Genomic DNA, 20,325 nt, shown 5'->3' on the forward strand with positions numbered 1-20,325 from the left:
TACTACTCATTAATTTATTTTATTTAATGAGTAATACATTTGTGTAGCTGTATAGACACCTTTGTGTAGGCTGCAGAACTCCGGACAGTGCTTTTCAACACGGCAGCAACTTTGCTATTTAAAACGGATTAGTGCCGTTGGGCACTGTAAAGAGACGCGCTAACCGGAGATTTCGGTTAATGCGCCCTAGCGGTGAAAGAAAAAGGAGATTTCGGTTAATGCGCCCTAGCGTTGAAAGAAAAACTATAGAATCAAATCGTCAGAAAAAGGTAGCGGCTAGTAGTCCGAAAATACGATATTTACTACTCATATTAATTCAGTTGGCTTCGTACGACCGAATGGAAAAAGAAAGACCGCGCTATAATTTATTTACTATTACTACTCATATTAATTCAGTTGGCTTCGTACGACCGAAATTCGTAAGACAAAAAAGGAAAGACCGCTCTATAAGGTGGACACACAGACCACGATTGCCGTTTATATAGTAGATTCAAGGCAAGTGCCTTAACTATGCTGTATATATATGTATATACAATAGACATCAGTCTACTTGTAAAGCTCGTACAGCGTAAACAATACACTACGGGAACGTTTATATACATGTACGTATATATTTGGTTTAATAGCTTTATTATAAAACAACTAAAACATTATAATCTACTATATAAACGGCAAAAAATCTGTCTATATATTTGTGTGTGTATGTGTGTGTTAGACCACCTTATAGAGCGGTCTTTCCCTTTTTCGATTTAGTTGTACAAAGCGAACTAAATTAATATGAGTAGTAAATAAATTATAGAGCGGTCTTTTCTTTTTTCGATTCGGTCGTACAAAGCCAATGAAAGGTTGTGCGAATGTTTGTTCTTTCCGGCCACCTAGACGATTCTTTTCGCATCGAAAATTACCTACTAAGTTTTTACTTCAAAAAGGTAAGCACATTACTTCTCATTCAATGTTGCATTGTCTATGAATTGCCACACATCCACTACTTAAAAACTTTGGATTTGCCGCTGTTCATGATAGTAAACATGTTCATTTCCTTCCGCATCTGAATTACTTTTACTTTTTTTCAGCTACGAGTACTACAGAACTACAGCTACTACAGAACATGCACGGGTACTCCGAGTGTTGCGATAGGCGACGGTGAGAAGAAAGAGAGCAGGGTATATTACAAAAAAAGCACACCATCTCATTCACTTTTAGAAACGCTCCCAATTGAACATATACCTCAAATAACCTAAAACCAGAAGTTTTATCAATTAAAACGCTCACCTCTTAAAGCAGTACAATGCCTCCCAAAAAGCCTACTGCCAAAACGCAAGAACAGATTGATTCCCGTAGAGAAAGCGACCGAGTTCGCAAAGCAGCATCTAGACAAGCAGAAACTGCTGAGCAAACACGGCTACGACTAGAACAGGCCAGAATAGCTACTGCAGCTGCTAGAAGTGCAGAAACTGCAGAGCAAACACAGCAACGCCTACAACGAAACAGAAAAGCTACTGCATCTGCTAGAAGTGCAGAAACTGCAGAGCAAACACAGCCACGCCTACAACAAAACAGAACTGCTACTGCAGCTGCTAGAAGAGCAAAAACTGCTGAACAAACACAGCTACGTCGAGAGCAAGCCAGAATAGATGCTGCAGCTGCTAGATGTGCAGAAACTGCTGAGCCGACCCAGCAGCAATTCAAACGGTTCAGAGCAGCTGCTACAGCTGATAGAGTGGAAACAACTGAGCAGATGCAGCTGCGACAAAAACATGATGCACTAGCCACAGCATCTGCTGGGAAAGCTGAATTTCCAGAGCAGACGCAACGGCGACAACAGCAAGATGCACTAACTACAGCAGCTGCTCGGCCAGCTGTACGTTGCGTGCTCAAGAGTAGGCACAAACCGAAAACTGTTTGTTCAAACACCCAACAGAAAAACAAAAATGTTGTCTATCCGCAAGTGTTGCGTTGAATTATCATTGTGTTATTGTTATGTCATGCTTGCATTAAATTAACATTATGTTATTGTTATGTCATGCTATGTCCTTCATGTTCTGCTATACCTACATATTATCCACATGCAACATTTTCAAACATATCTTTTCTACATGCATATATTTTCATGCACTTGTTTCCTTATTGTATCTTATAAAAATGCTATCATGTTGGCGTCATTTTATTATTGCAAGGTGCTAACGCTGTATCTGCCTTGACATCATACTGTTTGTGGTGTTATACATGTAAATTTTACTGATAGTAAATTTTATCGACACAACCACATTACTGTTGCACTGTTTGTATATACCGTGTCAAAACACAGGCTGTAGGTGAAGAACTGGTGAGCCCTGATTAGTGTTTTAAGTATGTAGAAGTCTCCATTCAATAAATGCTGGCAATAGCAAAATATTTTGTAGAGTTTCAATTTTTTAATACTTCCAGTTTGAAGAACTTCAGTTGGCATAGCAATGTCAATTTCATTATCACTTCTCTGTACAAAAATAGACACCTCCGATTTGAGTGGTTCGAGTCTGATGCATTGTAGACTAGCTGTCAAACACATTGTAGATTTCCATTGTTCTCCCCAAAATTATTGACATGTATGACTGCATATGTGTATGCAGTCTGGTCAGGGCAACAATTTCAGTAGACTGCATATTCTGAGTTTTTTTCACAGTATGAAAGACAACTCTCAATAAACCTCTTGCTCTACATGAATCTGTTGCCGTAGACGGGTAATGCAGCTAGTTGTATTTTATAACCTGACACTGATAGATCATAGAAAATAACAAGAAAGCTGCAAGCCCTGTGAATATGGTGATTAATAGTACTAATGCTAATATCAACAGTCCTTTAAAACTAGCGGGGTAACTTCAAAATTTTGGACATTCCAACTATTTGTTCAATATGTTGAGTTGAGCTCCTCGCTGTCGGCATCCTCTGCTATTGCTGCTTCAGTTTTGTTGCAAAGCAGGCATGCGCCAGGCTCTGTGTAAGGCAGCTTTGATACTGGCACATCTGTTACCTCAGCAGCTGGATTTTTGACACCCACATGGAACTGCTTGCAGAATATCAGGTGGGACGATAATGCTGGTATGACACTTCACTGTATACTCATAATCCTCATCAATGATTCTCCAAGTCCTTTTATTGACTGCTGACAGATGACATCTGTTTTGATGAGTTTCCTATGACTCTTCTTACCTTTGTGCGCAAAGGACGAAACTGCATCACAGCCTGAAAAAGCATGTAAACTTATCAGACTCTCATATAGATTATCTCCGAGCTTAGTAGCCAATACACTGACATCTAATATCCACTCTTTCTCCCTCTGTCCAATAAAAAACAGTCAACAATTGATATGTTTACCATGGGCAAGTGCCTTGATAACATTGTCTGTGTCAAAAAGATTCGATCTCCACCTGTGAATAGTCAGCAGCATGGCATGCATGCGTGCAGCACTATATGGGTGCATCACAAGCCGAAATAGGTCTTTCTGTAGTTGTGGGTTGAGCATAAGGGTTGATACTAATGTTCTTAATGTACTAATACTCATGTTCTTGATGTTGTATTGTAGAGTATCAGGGTATCATGCCTGACTGTAGTCTTTCAGTGTGAAACAATGAATGCCAACATCACTTCCTTTTTGTTTCCAGACTTTGAAGAGGCTTTTCAGTTTGGTATCTTCACAGCTTTGTTATTAATATAAAGATTACCTTGTAGACGCAAATTACCTTTTGCTTTGCTCCCACCCCTTGATTCTCTTCTTATAATAGTTATCGATCACCAGATCCACATGAGCAGCCTTGTAATTCTTAGCATGAGCAATAAGCACATCATGAATGATATCAGCAAGCTGCCTTTACATTGAAGCAATAGCACTGGTAGGCAGAGCTTGGATAAGTGCCATGGCACCCACAATGATGGCTCTACACCTTCAAATAAGTTGGAGTCACTGCATTTATGGTACAGTTTGATTATGTCTGCCATAGATTTGAACCAGTCTTCTTTGAACACAAAATTCAAACTCAATGCAGAATTCTGGTGAGAGGGTTTCTGACTAAGCTGTCCTCAGGTGACTCGGGCTGAAATGTCCAGAAACTACAATTAGTGGCATAGCTCTCTGCCTGTCTGTTTACATTAAAAGTTCCAAGTTACCATAGGTAAGTGTTGGACTATGTTCATGATTGGTTCAGTCATTATCTGACACTTACACTGAACCATGCTTAAACATGTCGATAGAAGCTTAAATCACTGGGTTCATAGCTGCTTCCAGGGTGAAGTGATGCCAATCATTGGTACAGTACCAGTACAAGCTGGACTGCAAAACAATACACAAACCATTTATAAATTACTTATCATAGTCAAAGCAACTGAAAAATTCACTGTAAAGAAATCCTTTACAGTGAATTTACAGGGTTGATGGACATACCAGCAGTCTCGGTTTTGGCTAAATGAAGGACAGTTTTGCGATTTATTTGCATAGTACAGCACTTTTTTCACAAATCATGTATATACATTCAAGTGTAGGTCTTGGTGTGGAAAAATGGACAGCAGAACTGGATCTCAAGATTTGCTCTAGTGGCTCATCTTGACAAGGTGACTCGTGTGTAACAAGTTTTAGACACTTTTCATGGGGTTAAATGAATGTCAGTACACCGTAAATTACCTCTAAAATCTCAATCACTAAGTCATTTAAAATGGATAATCTAAAGTGAATACAGGCATTGTTCATTTGATGAACCAGATTAAAACTAGTGGTTAATGCCTGGCTGGATCCAAATTTAGCTATTTTCTAATCTGAACACAAGCAACCTGAACAGGAGCTGCCACTGCAGTTTTGTACAGTACCATATCAGGATTTTTTAATTTTTGATTGTAATTAATTATGTAATCAAATTACATAACATCATTTTATAGAACAACTATAAGTCACATTATCTCACTTTAAATGTCTGAGGGCCAGGTACTGAGGGGCAGGTACCTCAAACCTAAAAAAGTACTCACTTCCTGTGTTTTTTCCTAGCAAGCTCGATCTTGCTTTTGTTAATCAGCCTCTGTTAGTATACTTTGTGATTCTGAAGGCAAGTTGGAGGCATACGCTATTGGAAAGAGACCTTTCATGCTCTTTGAAAAGTATTTTCCAGTTTCCTAGAGAGTGACTAAATGTTTGACTCTTGTTCAATAATGTTACAAAATTCTCTTCTTTACAACCATCTATTTGGATTATACAAGCCATGTCAAAGCTCAAACTATGCATGCATAACAAGAAAAATAACCGTTGGTTAGCCGTATTTTGACCTTGACCATCGCAATAAATGAACAAACTGAGTCACCCCATAAAGAGCCAATAACATTTGGTGTAAAAGGAGACAACTCCTTAATATTTAGCAAACAAAATACGAAAATTATCCTACTAGCGGGAATGGTAGGCTTAGCGACTCATTGGATATAAATTCTATACTATTGAATCTATTTATGAACTGCAAGAAATTACCACTGAAGAGTGGTGCCAACAGAAACGAAAGATAAACTGCCTTGGCCCATTGCCTATTACAGGTTCTCTGCAGAAACTGGGTTATAAGCCACAGCCACTCGAGTATTCATAAAAGAATAATATACACGTATATTCATCGCCTCTGGTTTACTCCTGACAAACTGCTTCCCACTTTATTAGAATTTTTAATTTTTCTGTTCTATGGCTATAATGTATTATTGAGAAGAATTTTTGCAGTGGTACTAAGCTGCCATGGCAAGCCAAAGATATTTTACACAACTATCTTTTGGCTCGAGCTCGAGACTCAAATTTCCTTACGGTTTTACAGTTTTCTATGAATTTCAGGGAGAAATGGTAACTGGTACAGAGAACAGCTAAATAGCAATAAGGTGGCATGTGTTTCATTTAACATCGCCTATACGACACTGGTATGACACTGGTATGACACTGGTATGACACTGGTATGACACTGGTATGACACTGTTATGACACTGTTATGACACTGATGTTGGCTTGTTTCCAGGTGCAGGTCGCAGCGAGAGAGACGCTAGCAGAATTCTTTCTACAGTTCCAAGGTTCTGAACAACTCGTCATACCGACTCTATGCGGCCTTCTTACAATTCCTCCTCCTCAAGTCACGGAGGAACAGTTCAAGGTCAGTTTACTTAGTCTGGGTAGAAGTGTAAAATCAATCTATGGGTTTCCATAGTTTTAATCTTGTGGCAGGTTTACTATTTTTGTTGATTGCATATCAAAAGTGGATATGGGAACTGCAAAACCTTCTTGGTGTCTGATTAGTTACGGACTTTGAGTAGGCTATGAAATGAAGTTGTTTTACTGCTGACACTGACGTGCACTGCTGACATCAGTTATATTGATGAATACTTTAATATCCTACAGCCTGTTCTAAGGCTGCACTTTTTGGAAGTCAACCCAAATTGTTTTCCACCACCTAATAATTTTATGTTGACAAATTTTTTGAATTATTTTTCAATTATTGGTTCCTTACTGCATTTTATTAAGGAGTTTTTGAAACTGTTCTAGTAACTCTATAACATTATCCTTTGTAAGTTTTTTTTAAATCGCAAAACTTGTTGTAACTGCCCTTGGCCAAAGCTAATTTAAATCATGTGTTGGTGTCAGAAATTATAATCATTTTATATGGTAATTCAATGCATTTTTACTCAAAGATTTGTCAAATTACAGCTTTTCATTGTTAGCAAATAATTAAGTAGAAAAGAACATACATGTACATGTAAATACTTTATGCAATTCACTCCCATCACCTCCTCTCAGTCTGCATTGCACAAATGTGTAAGATGAGTTTCCTATGAACGACTAGCGTGGCTTCTAAACAATGATTTGCAAAAATGCTTTTAACAAATCTTGTAAATTTATAATAGGAATATTAATTAGACTCACATCTTACATTAGTTCTGATCTTCCATTTGATTATAACAGATTAGCTCTATCATTAGGAGCATTAAACCCAAGTATCAGTGGTTCAAAGAAGGCAAAAACAGATTTAAAATAACTTTACATATAGCACCACACTTTTTGATTATCTTTCGTCATTCTCTTGTGAATGCTTGGCTTTTTACATCCGATTTAGATTTATTACAATGTTATCAAAATATTTAACTGTATTTTAAAATTCATTGAACTTGTTTCAGGCATCGGTGAAACTATTGTATGTGAGTGTACTTACTGTTAGAATTCCTGTCTGTAGCCCTATAGACAAGGGTTATAAATGACTTCAACTCTGTGTGATCATACAGGACTCTTATACTAATAAAGGTTATAAATGACTCCAACTCCGTGTGATCATACAGGGCTCTTATACTAATAAGGGTTATGAATAACTCTAACTCCGTGTGATCATACAGGACTTTTATACTAATAAATGTATCCATCACCTCTGGCTAATCTTCTTTGTAAAGTGCTCAGCCTATCAGGATGTTTGTCAAACATTTTTAGTGATTCTATCCTATAACTACCTATAATAAGCTTCATATTATAACATTATTATTATCGTGGCAGTCTAGTGCACTGTGAGAGATTGTCAGGAGTGCCGATAAAATACAGAGAGAATAGGTATGTGCACAATAATTCCATAGATTGAAGGTGAATGATTGGTGCAAGAGGTAGAGTGCCGACTATTGATTTTGCAGGGTGCTCTTGGACTCATTCTTAACAAAGAGGGCTCAGAATCTGTTACATCACAAATGTGTCTGGCGAGTAATAGAAACTACGCGGTCACTCGTTTTCTGTGGCCAGCCATCATTCAGGCTCAACACAGCGACAAGCCTTTGATACAGCAGATGGTTGAAAGAATCATCGAGCATATTATAGACAGCCATGATATTCCTTTGTTTTATTTTAAGGTATGTTCATATATCAATGACTAAATTGTACACATACGTAATGTAGGTCACAGTGAGTGCGGATATCAGGGAAGTCACAGTAGGTCAAATATTAGTGAAAGGGCAGCCAAGTGAATCGCGAATGTGTTGTCAATGTGTCATTTCGAAGTGAACATATTGGGCTGTTTCAGTAGAGATGAAACTGGCGCATATGTGATTTACTGAAATAGTTTATTTCAAATATTTTGATGTAATTTTAATCATTTCGAATGCAAACTAGTTTAATCCACTATTCCGATAATAATGACAGGGCTTAACACAAACAACTTCTTATGTATGGACAGAGTTATTTTCACTTGTAACTTTTTATGTATGGACAGAGTTATCCTCGCTTTTAACAGATATATGAAAGGCACTAGTATGAATTGGAACTTTTCATGAAACAGATCAGACAGTTCTTTAAACTACTTTTTGCTATTACTTAGTTTGTCTTGAACCTGAAGTGTTTTTATACCGGGCTGTTTTTATCATTAATGTGTACTGGCTTTTTTCTTTTAGCAGATAACGGAACTGTAAATAGCTGCTGAAAGATTATTTTTTATCACAAATTGTTGATTATTCATATAATATATTACATATGCTGACAATACTTTAACAATGGAAATCTAGCAAGGCCTTTACGACTTTTACACAACTGAGGCCGATTCTCATTGGTCAAACTAAATTTCACCACAACTGATCATTTAGTAGTTTCGGTGTGTCTAGCTACAGCAAATATCTACACTACGCGTCAACGATGCATCTCATCGATGAGTGTAGCCAGGCTTTTACTTGCTAGAAGTAGCCAAGATACGATAAAGCTTGGGCTGATGCAACAGAAACATGGGTTTACTGGGCTCGCCGTGAAGAACATTGAACGAATGAAAATGATAGCCATTGAATTCAAGCAGCGTAGCTAAAGAGATAGCATACATGTATATGTTTTGGCAAGCTATTGTTAGCATCCTACAAAAACCTGTTAAATTCATGTCCATTTTATTCATCTATTGGAACAGTTCATACCTTTTCAGCATTTGCAGGACCTCACCTAAATGTAATACAGCACTCAAAGAGAAGGACCTCACCTAAATGTAATACAGCACTCAAAGAGAAGGTCCTCACCTAAATGTAATACAGCACTCAATGAGAGTTATATACACGCACTCGGAGATTTCTGAGCTTGTAGTCCAATATTTATAAATTCATGCATGTAGAGCTGTTGTTAATATCAATATTACTTTTTACAGGTGTGTCTCATTCAGACTACTACTGTAATATGTATCTCCAAAATTGCTGTATTACAATTAGTTTTAAAACTTCCATTGTAAAATACTGTAGATGCTCCAACATCATAAATCTACTTAATGTAAAGAATTTATGTCAAGTTTTTGCTTGATATTACGTAAGAAATTTTATATAACATAAAGCGTCAATGCGGAGGAAGTTCTTAATTTTGATTTGAATAACAAGAGTTCCATAGTTGGCCTTAAAACGTGTCGTTCCCTTTCTTAACGCGCCTGAGAGAGAAACCGACGTATATGGTATAAGGAGAGATCATCAGGTGTCATGATAAAGTAGAGAGAAACCGACGTATATGGTATAAGGAGAGATCGTCAGCTGTCATGATAAAGTAGAGAGAAACCGACGTCTATGGTATAAGGAGAGGTCGTCAGGTGTCATGATAAAGTAGAGAGAAACCGACGTATATGGTATAAGGAGAGATCATCAGGTGTTATGGTAAAGTAGAGGGAAGCCGACGTATATGGTATAAGGAGAGATCGTCAGGTGTCATGATAAAGTAGAGAGAAACCGACGTATATGGTATAAGGAGAGATCGTCAGGTGTCATGATAAAGTAGAGAGAAACCGACATATATGGTATAAGGAGAGATCGTCAGGTGTCATGATAAAGTAGAGAGAAACCGACATATATGGTATAAGGAGAGATCGTCAGGTGTCATGATAAAGTAGAGAAAATAAGTATGTGCACAATTACTCAGAAATATCTAAAAGCGGTCAATTGGTGCAGGCGTTAGAGTGTCAGTTTATCGAGCTGAATTTCACGGGTTGGAGTCTAGTTGAAAGCAATTGTTTATTCTGACCTCTAACCCTAGCTTTGGACAGACGGATGGACAGACAAACACTATTTTTCTTTTTTTGGAGCATTGACCTTGCTGTGTAGAAATAAGTGAAAAAAATTGAAATGGGCATTAAAGGTAAAGGTGTGCGCTCCCCTAACTTAATTTAAAATTGCTTTAATCACGGACCCTAAACCGAGTGAATGTGGTAAGAAAAAGTAAGAAAGTTGTTGATACAAGCCAACAATACCATTGTTACTGTAGAGTCATGCTTCATGTAACGTAAAATCCCTATAACATGAACGTTCTCTGTCAGACCAGATTATTCATGTTTTAGGAGTGTCTATTGTATCTAAAAGGCATTCACACGTAGAATCCACATAGATTGCATTATGAAGCATGACAATTATAGTTTTGTACAATGTACTGGGAAAGACTGTCTTCCCTAAGACAGTCTAGTAGGTGCCATAAGACCAAGCTTATGGCACCTACTAGAAATCACTTACTGAATTCGGCGATAATCCATCAAACATATCCTAGATATAAACTAGCAGCTAAATTTACTTTCGAACACATTTCAGGTGAGTGATAGGGCTAGAGAGGCTGCTCTAGACCTGAGGTTATCCTATGATGGAGCAGCTGATTTAGATTTGGTTGCCGGTCAATTGGCTGCTGAGGCTAGAGCTGAGAAGTACCGGGGATCATACCATGAACTAATAGAAGACCTTTTGGAACTTCTCAACTCAGACAAACTGTGAGTTTTAATTCTTTATAGTTCAACTAGTTGCATCAGTAGTGAAGTGCACTTATTCTTCAGCAAGGCCGTGTTACTCCTGGTACATTTTACCTAGGTAGTTTTAATTCTGTAATTGACATAGTGTGAGTTCTCATACTATGATAATTTGGGTTACACATTGTAGATCACCTCAATTAGGTAGCTTAGTATTGGAACTCATTCTACATAACAGTGTACCATGAGCTAGTGACGCTTACTAGATGTTAGGAAGCTGGGTAAAGCATCTCATTTTATGGCAATCTGAACTCTATTGTTTCATAGTAGGCAAGAGATGTTAGTAGACAACACAAGTTAGTAAATGTTATTCATAAACAAATGAAATGATAGCAACTTAAATACATGTATCTGTGTAAACTGGCTTGACATGTTTACATATGACCAGCATTTTGGTTGTTTTATCTCACTTCAAACGGTAAACAATTTCACTTACTTTCTGTTATGTTGAAGTACAAAATTAAATTGTCATCCAACACCTTAAGTAAAGAGTACTGAAACTGCACATTGTTTGTTACATGACAGCTTATTACATACTCATTGTGCTCAGGTAATATACAGTCTTAAACACGTTAAACAGTGTACATCTCCTACACTCTATCCTTCCCTTTATACTTTGGCTTTGTTTGCTTCATTTGTTTTTGTCACTTTATATAACATGGTCCTTGTTGTGGGTTGATCACTACAATGGTCTTGTACTTGTTTCATTTTTTCTCCTACATACATTACAACTAGCAGCTCCTTTTCTTGTTGGTAATACTAGTAGTCTATCCTTTTGTTAGTAATACTAGTAGTCTATCCTCTTGTTAGTAATACTAGTAGTCTATCCTCTTGTTAGTAATATTAGTAGTCTACCTTCTTGTTAGTAATACTAGTAGTCTATCCTCTTGTTAGTAATACTAGTAGTCTATCCTCTTGTTAGTAATATTAGTAGTCTATCCCCTTGTTAGTAATATTAGTAGTCTATCCGTTTGTTAGTAATACTAGTAGTCTATCCTCTTGTTCGTAATACTAGTAGTCTATCCTCTTGTTAGTAATACTAGTAGTCTATCCGTTTGTTGGTAATACTAGTAGTCTATCCTCTTGTTACTAATACTAGTAGTCTATCCTTTTGTTAGTAATACTAGTAGTCTATCCCCTTGTTAGTAATATTAGTAGTCTATCCTCTTGTTAGTAATACTAGTAGTCTATCCTCTTGTTAGTAATACTAGCATCCTATCCTCTTGTTAGTAATACTAGTAGTCTATCCTCTTGTTAGTAATACTAGTAGTCTATCCTCTTGTTAGTAATATTAGTAGTCTATCTTCTTGTTAGTATAACTAGTAGTCTATCCTCTTGTTAGTAATACTAGTAGTCTATCCTCTTGTTCGTAATACTAGTAGTCTATCCTCTTGTTAGTAATACTAGTAGTCTATCCGTTTGTTGGTAATACTAGTAGTCTATCCTCTTGTTACTAATACTAGTAGTCTATCCTTTTGTTAGTAATACTAGTAGTCTATCCCCTTGTTAGTAATATTAGTAGTCTATCCTCTTGTTAGTAATACTAGTAGTCTATCCTCTTGTTAGTAATACTAGCATCCTATCCTCTTGTTAGTAATACTAGTAGTCTATCCTCTTGTTAGTAATACTAGTAGTCTATCCTCTTGTTAGTAATACTAGCAGTCTATCCTCTTGTCAGTAATACTAGTAAGCCATCCAACTATTTTTAGCCAATGGAAGCATCGAGAGTTAGGCTTACGTCTGATGCAACTGCTGCAAAGGGCTGATGTGGTGGCATCTTACCCTGAAGTGAAGCTGTTTTGTGACAGTCTTGTTGATGTAACTCCTAGCATTAGGAAGGTTAGTATCTTGCAAGCTTTCTGCTGTAGGACTAGTGTTTCTGACAATATTATACTTGTGCCTTTCGTAAAAAAAAACTTTGAACTTATTGTATTTAGAAATGGCAAAAACTTACACGTAAGTTTTGTATGAACAACCGTTACACATTTGTAAGTTACATTTGTGGCTATCGTTGCTGACTGAATTTGTTTCTCTCCTGTAAGTAACTATTAACAACGCTAGTTTATTGCATTACATTTACTGGCTGTTGCTCACTTTTAATCCAGGTGGCTGGTGAGGTGATGTCAAAAATCCTTTATAACCGAAAACATCGACATGAAAGGCAGTATGTCAGTGGAGCAAAGTTTCCTGGTTATTGGTCTCTCCAATTAAACACCGAACAGGCCCCCATCACCGAAGAGGCTTGGAACAACAGCAACTTTGTGGAGAAGATGTATTGGGGCTGCACGAATATGCCGGAGTGAGCAGTCAAGTTTTCAATTCTATCAATATATTTGCTTTGTTTCTGATATTGGTTTCATCAGGTGCGAACACTTTGTTAGCCTTTTAGAGAGGGCACAGTTGTTTACAATCAATTTTAAATATCTTCATAGTGAGAAGTAACTAAATGTTATGGGATGTGATTATTGATTTAGTTTTCGTGTGTGCCTGAATCACTCAGTTTTATCAAACTCAATAAATTCATCAAGTCAATCTATTGGGATCATATAACTAATAGATGTAATAAAGATAAAAAGTTTTTACCGGTATATTGTAACAAAGGCAATGCACCACTTAGATTTTTTTTCAGAGTTTGTGAACTTTGATATCTACGTTTAACTACATTATGGTTTTATCTTATCTTGTTGTTTTATTTCAATGTTTGCAATTGTATAACTTTCAATTTTATTTTTAAATCAACTTGGTCATTTCTTGCAGTTCCAACTAATTGTTAAATAAACTCATGTTTGTAAGATCATATGATATGCAAATGAATGTTTATTTCAGCTATTCTCACCATAATGCCCATCAACTCTGTGATTGCAGGCGTATTCAGGTGACAAGGAGTTTTCCCCCACCTGCACCGGAAGAACTGAGTGAAGCAGACAGATACATCCTGGATAGCTTCTCTGATGAGCAGTTCACTAACAAATTCTTCCATTACATGACTTTAGAAGAAAACAATGAGGGTGACTTCCAGCATAATCATCTCGTACTATTTCAGGTAGCATTTGTTTCATTTTGTTTTTTTTGTGTTGGGTATTCGTGCAACACTTGAGGTGCATTTACACCTGGACGACTTGTCGAAGTTCTGTTTCCACTGAGAGCATTGGAAAGGTTTCTCGTCTTTTTATGATTTGAAATACATTTTTGCAAAAACTTTTTACCAAAAGAACTCGAACACTTACTATACAGAAGTGCCACCATTTTTAGCCAAAGAAGTACAACATCGATATCCATTGCATTTTGCCTGCTTATCATAAACACAAAGAGAGTCACTCCGTCGCTACATGCCATGTACATGTAATAATTATAATGCTGTCAATGACGGCCGTCAAAATCGGACAAACATAGAATACAGCATTTCGCCGATCTTGTCTCGGCGAATGGACAAAGCCAATTTTACAACCATTTTTCATTTTATACCAAACAGACTGTTGGCAAAGCAGCAGCTTTGATGAATCATGCGAGTGTAAACACACCTTAAGTGCTACATCTTACCCCAAGCGGTTTGGTAATACTGCCCTGTGCAGCCTCCAGCTAATCTATCCTTTACCAATTTAGCAATAAAACAGGAATGGGTCATTCATTCTTATAAGTTGATACTATTTATGTCGGCAATGCTTTCTGCAATCTTTGATTCTTGACTCAAATAACTAAACAAGCATGTATTATTTATTTTATCTACTAAAAAGCATAACTACTAGTAGGTAGCCAACACGGTGCTGAGTGTAGAACAATATTGTTGACAGTACAGATCAAAGACTGTTTGCATTTACAAGTTTGTCCCTATAAACACTTGAAGTCAAAGATACCAATGCTATAGACTACTCAGCCTCATAAACATTTGACTATTCCAAATTTTAACAGCCACTTGTGACTTGCATTTAATTTTGTTGTTTACTACGGTATATACAAACTTGTGTATCACATTTTGTTGTGACATCAGAAAATAGTTTTTTTGTAGGATCTAGCTAGAAACTATGGCCTAGCTCTGGTCGACTGTTGCGAGTCGGCTATCGACAGCCTGCTGACCGACACTGATCATAAGACAGAGAAGAGTCGACAGCGGCTTGTGGCAGAGTTTGTATCTGGTGTGATTAGAGGCTCCAAATACTGGACCTTTAACCAGGTATGTGATTAGCGACTCCAAATATTAGACCTTTAACCAGGTATATGATTAGAGACTCCAAATACTAGACCTTTAACCAGGTATATTATTAGAGACTCCAAATACTAGACCTTTAACCAGGTATGTGATTAGAGACTCAAAATACTGGACCTTTAACCATGTATGTAATGAGAGACTCCGAATACTGGACCTTTAACCAGGTATATGATTAGAGACTCCAAATACTGAACCTTTAACCAGGTATGTGATTAAAGACTCCGAATACTGGACCTTTAACCATGTATGTAATGAGAGACTCCAAATACTGGACCTTTAACCATGTATGTAATGAGAGACTCCGAATACTGGACCTTTAACCAGGTATATGATTAGAGACTCCAAATACTGGACCTTTAACCAGGTATGTAATGAGAGACTCCAAATACTGGACCTTTAACCAGGTATATGATTAGAGACTCCAAATACAGGACCTTTAACCATGTATGTAATGAGAGACTCCAAATACTGGACCTTTAACCAGGTATGTAATGAGAGATAGATGTTCACCATTGTAACACGAATACTTCAATTAGCTGTTACTCATTCCTTTGCTTAACTTACCTTCCACTTGGCTTTTCCTCTCTTTTTTTTCTACCCCACTTTCTGTCTAACAGATGATGAAACTAATTATACAACTACAATTAGGCATAGAAACAAACAACTACAATTAGGCATATAAACAAATGTTTGTACTTGTCTATGTTCTGGATCTACTGAGCACGTGTTTTGGGGCAATATATTAGTGTATTGTCACTATTTTAACGAAAATTATCGCTCAACTGTTTTCTTTAGTTTTTTTAAGTACCGCGTTTTTTTTACAATTTATATAAACTTTTTACAGAATAGTATAACCTAATTACAAATGCTTTTTTATAGCTAAAAGCTGAATATATAAAAGATTGGTTATAAACACAGGAAATGAATATAGAAAGAAAGTTACCTGCTTCTGTTTGTAGATATCATTACTGTAGATCCCTGGTTCCCAACCAGGGGTGCGAGACATCATTTCAGAGGGTGCAAGAAGTAGGGCTGTAACTTCTAAGAAATTTCCTCAGTTTAATGAATTGTTTTGCACTTTAAAGGATATCATATCTTTTTAGGAAACTTTAAGAAAGTTTTCAAAAACTTAGGTCGATAACCTCATGGAAATCTTAAGCTAATAGTATTTTCATTTTTGATTTCTCTTTCATATGCACATCAATGAGGAATTGATCTTAATCGGATAAGAACGTCCTGGCACCGAACAGAAAAAAAGGATTCTCGAGACGTTACTTCCTGGAGTTCTTGCTGAACAACTTTTCCGCATTTGAGTGCGATACTGTATAGGGCCAAATACTGCCAAACGTATAAAATTTCTTCATATGATATATGTATATATTTGTAAGTGTTGGTGTGTGCGTCCAGCTATAGATATAGCTATAGTGCATGCTGATTATTTTACCGATGTTGCCACGGGTTCCAACGCCCCTGTTAAGAATTTTTTTCGTAAGGTTCAATTACTCTGGGGTCAAGGCCAATTCTTCTAGCGCGGACAATTACATTGAAATATTTTGGGACTTAAGTATATGCAACGCGATGCTTCTTCGTCTCTTTTCGTTAGAGCTAAAAGTTTCTTCGACCTGCGAGAAGAAATGAAAGTTTCTGGAGGAACGCCACTGTGATCTGCTTGAAGAGTTGGAATCGCAAGAATTCAACCAAATCTTAGCGTATTTGAGTAACACATTCACCCGTATGGATGATCTTAGTTTACCACTTTAAGGAAAAAATGTAAACGTGTTGAATTGCTATGAAAAGCTAAATGCATTCAAAGATAAGTTAAATCTGTGGTGTCGGGGAGTGAAAAAGGGGAATCTTTCAAATTTTCCATCACTTGAAGAAATAGTTGATGGCAATAAATCTCCAGGTTTGATCCCTACTGTTGGTGGAGAAATTGTGGCTCATTTGGAAGTTTTATCAACGTCATTTGATAGATATTTTAGAGTTGGGAAGCTGGAATCTTCTGAAGCATGGGTTATGAATCCATATGCCTTCAATTTAAATAAAGTGTCAGATGATGCAGCGCTGAAAGAAGATCTTATAGAGTTGGGTTCAAACCGTGCTCTTGAAATGCAATTTGAAAGTAAAACTTTGGAAGAGTATCGGTGCTTGGCTATAGTTTCATTTCCAGGGCTTTGTGAAGCTGCACTTGCAGTGCTCATTCTATTTACGACAACATGGTTATGTGAGTCATGGCTTAGCACCCTTATGTGAGTCATGGCTTAGCACCCTTATGTGAGTCATGGCTTAGCACCCTTATGTCAATTAAAACAAAATCCAGATATTATTTGAATGCACAGGCAGACATGCGTGTTGCAATCAGCAACATAGTTCCACGATTTAAAAGACTAATAAACATAAAACAGGAACAAAAGAGTCATTGAGTTAAAATCATAGACCTATTAACTATACTAGACTGGGCTATACTAGGTTGGCTTTAGCTCTACTCTTAAATATAGCCCAGCCATCACCATACTCATTTACTAGCCTATGTCCACCTGCCATGGTGATTGAAAACTTCATGAAATGGGCAACACTTGGCCTACTACGCGCTTGACATCACTTTGTGCGAAACAACTTTTCAAATTGCAGTGCCAGCAATGAACTTTAGAAAAACATTTTGGAAAAACCATTATTTGTATGCATATCTCGAAAAAATCCACAAGATTTCTTGCTCTATATATCTAGATAAACTTGAAAACAATTGGAGCAACATTTACCTTTGAATCCTTTCCAGTGCTGGTATTTGCTCCACTCTCCATGGCTTGCTACTTAAAATGCTGGCCTGTACTAGGTAAAGTGAACAAAGCAATGACGTTGCGTCACGAAGAATATGACTATTTAAGTGGGACACGATGCTGACCCGTGATGCATTGGATGGCCCAGTCTTGTATAGTTAATAGGTCTATGGTTGAAATGCATTAGCAAACCTTTTGGATGTCAGCCTTTTGATTCTATTATCTTTTACATATTTTAATTATGCAGTTATTTTTGTCAGGTATATTCAAATGTAGATCTGGGATATCCTTTCTAGTTCATATGTTTGATTTTTTACATATTAAAAAAAATAAATTCCTTTCTAAGTATTTTGAAGCTAGTTTCTGAGTTTACTATTGTACATTTCAAAAGTATGTTATTATTTTCGTAAAATTTGTTCAAATATCAATCTGTGATGTTTCTTTTCTAAAAGTTTCATTTTTTTTACATATATTCCAGTAAAATAAATATTTTCTTTTGATAAAATTTTGTATAATTCCACATCTTTTATCCTTGAAAAATAAAATGTAGGAGGGGGCGAGGTTGGAGCAAAGTTTTTTTCAGTGGTGCAGGAGTAAAAAAAGGTTGGGAACCACTGCTGTAAATATTATTGATAGAGGTTTACAGTAACAACAGTCAAGGTTGCGCTGCTTGCTGTGATAACACTAACAATATATAAACACCATTTGTTATTATCAGTATTAACTGCTCACATAATATTTATACATTCTTTGTTATAATAAGTATTTTAAAAAGCTAGATGAGTAAGTATAAATTGCCAAGTAAAATGGTGCATATAACACACGAAGGTTTCATAATTGACAAATTGTATTTTAACAGTCATCTCGTACATATTGCACTTAATAAATGCTCGCAAATTTTCTCTTGTGATTTGCAGCGGATGCAAATGCTCCCTGTGTCAGTGCTGTATTGTCACAGTTTATATTCAATATCATGTTTGATATAAATATCCGCGCAACGCCAGGCATTTGGCAAGTATATATGTATATATATACTGTACTTGCTGAATGCCTGGCGGTGCAAGGGTATTAAAAAACAGTTTATATATAAACAGTCACAGGTAATGTACTGCCACTTGCCATTAGCCTGGCACATTGCCAATGACTAATTTGTTTAGCTACAATCCGTATTACTCAACTTACTAATAAGAGTCGCGAGATCAAGCTTTAGTGATGTTTATTGCCTAATAAATTCATTGCATCTTGTGTAGCTTAAATGGTAAGTATTTTACATGGTGAACGTGAGGTTCCGAGATCAAATCCAGCACGAAACTGATATTTCATTCCTTAGTTTTAATAGCTGGACACACCGAATGACTGAGTTTGAGATATATATATATATATATGTATATATATATATATATATATATTGTGTATACGGTATATATTGTGTATATATGATACATGAACTTCAGTAACTTGAGCTAGTAACTTGATTTAATATTTTAATAATCTTCTATATATACATGTGTATATATATATATATATATCTCTTTTAAGCGATATATATTATTTATATATATATATATAGCTTTATGCCAGATATATATACCTAGCTTTTAAATTAGATACCGGTATAATTTTTTTTTTTCAAACTAATATTTTAATCTATTTTATATATAATAGATATATAAATAATAAATGTATATATATATATATGTATATGCATATGTGTATATATGTATATGTGTATATATGTACATATGTACATGTATATATGTATATGTATATATATGTATATATATATATGTATACATATATATGTGTATATATATATGCACTTCTGATAAAAGATCCAAAGCAGGGGCCGATTCCCAAAAACTATCGACCAATAACGTGCTTGCCCACCACTTGGAAATTGCTCTCAGGAATAGTTGCAGACAAACTGGAAGAGCACATGAGTCACTATATGACCAGTGCTCAGAAAGGAATTGGGCGCAACACCCGAGGAGCTAAACATCAGTTACTGGTGGATCGGACGGTCTGTCAAGACAGCAGGAGAAGGCAAACCAATCTTGCCATGGCTTGGATTGACTACAAAAAGGCCTATGACTCAATTCCCCATAGTTGGATACTTGAGTGCCTCAGTATGTACAATGTTCACCCTGCTCTTGTGGCATTCATCAAGATGTCAATGACCAAATGGAAGACAGAACTGGAGGCTAATGGCAAAAAGCTGGCAAGTGTACAAATTAAGCGAGGCATCTATCAAGGTGACTCCTTATCACCGCTGCTCTTCTGCATATGCCTAAACCTTCTAAGCAATATGCTGGAGGAGACTCAATATGGGTACCAGTTTAAGAGTGGCACCAAGATAAACCACCTCTTCTACATGGATGACATCAAGCTGTACGCTAACAAAGAAAGGGACATTGATTCGCTAATACACCTCACTCAGGTATACAGCAAGGACATCGGAATGATCTTCGGTATTGAGAAATGTGGAAGGCTAATTCTTAAGAAAGGCCATTCTATGCTCACAGATGGCCTAAGAATGCCAAATGGTACCATCAAAGATATAGAAGAAGGGTACAAGTACTTGGGGATTATG

The 20,325-nt window shown here is 36.6% G+C and overlaps 1 protein-coding gene across 2 annotated transcripts in view; it reads left to right on the top strand.

Annotated features, from left to right (window-relative positions):
- Positions 1–20,325, top strand: part of LOC137399284 (proteasome activator complex subunit 4-like) — a 102,163-nt gene that overhangs the window by 60,385 nt on the left and 21,453 nt on the right. For both annotated transcript variants that reach the window (XM_068085320.1, XM_068085321.1), the window contains 7 exons: positions 6,006–6,137; positions 7,654–7,866; positions 10,543–10,715; positions 12,461–12,590; positions 12,857–13,050; positions 13,617–13,794; positions 14,758–14,922. In XM_068085320.1, the coding sequence (XP_067941421.1) occupies positions 6,006–6,137; positions 7,654–7,866; positions 10,543–10,715; positions 12,461–12,590; positions 12,857–13,050; positions 13,617–13,794; positions 14,758–14,922 (1,185 nt within the window). The remainder of the gene's footprint in view (positions 1–6,005; positions 6,138–7,653; positions 7,867–10,542; positions 10,716–12,460; positions 12,591–12,856; positions 13,051–13,616; positions 13,795–14,757; positions 14,923–20,325) is intronic.

This window comes from Watersipora subatra, chromosome 7 (genome assembly GCF_963576615.1).
Source record: "Watersipora subatra chromosome 7, tzWatSuba1.1, whole genome shotgun sequence".
NCBI lineage: Eukaryota > Metazoa > Bryozoa > Gymnolaemata > Cheilostomatida > Watersiporidae > Watersipora > Watersipora subatra.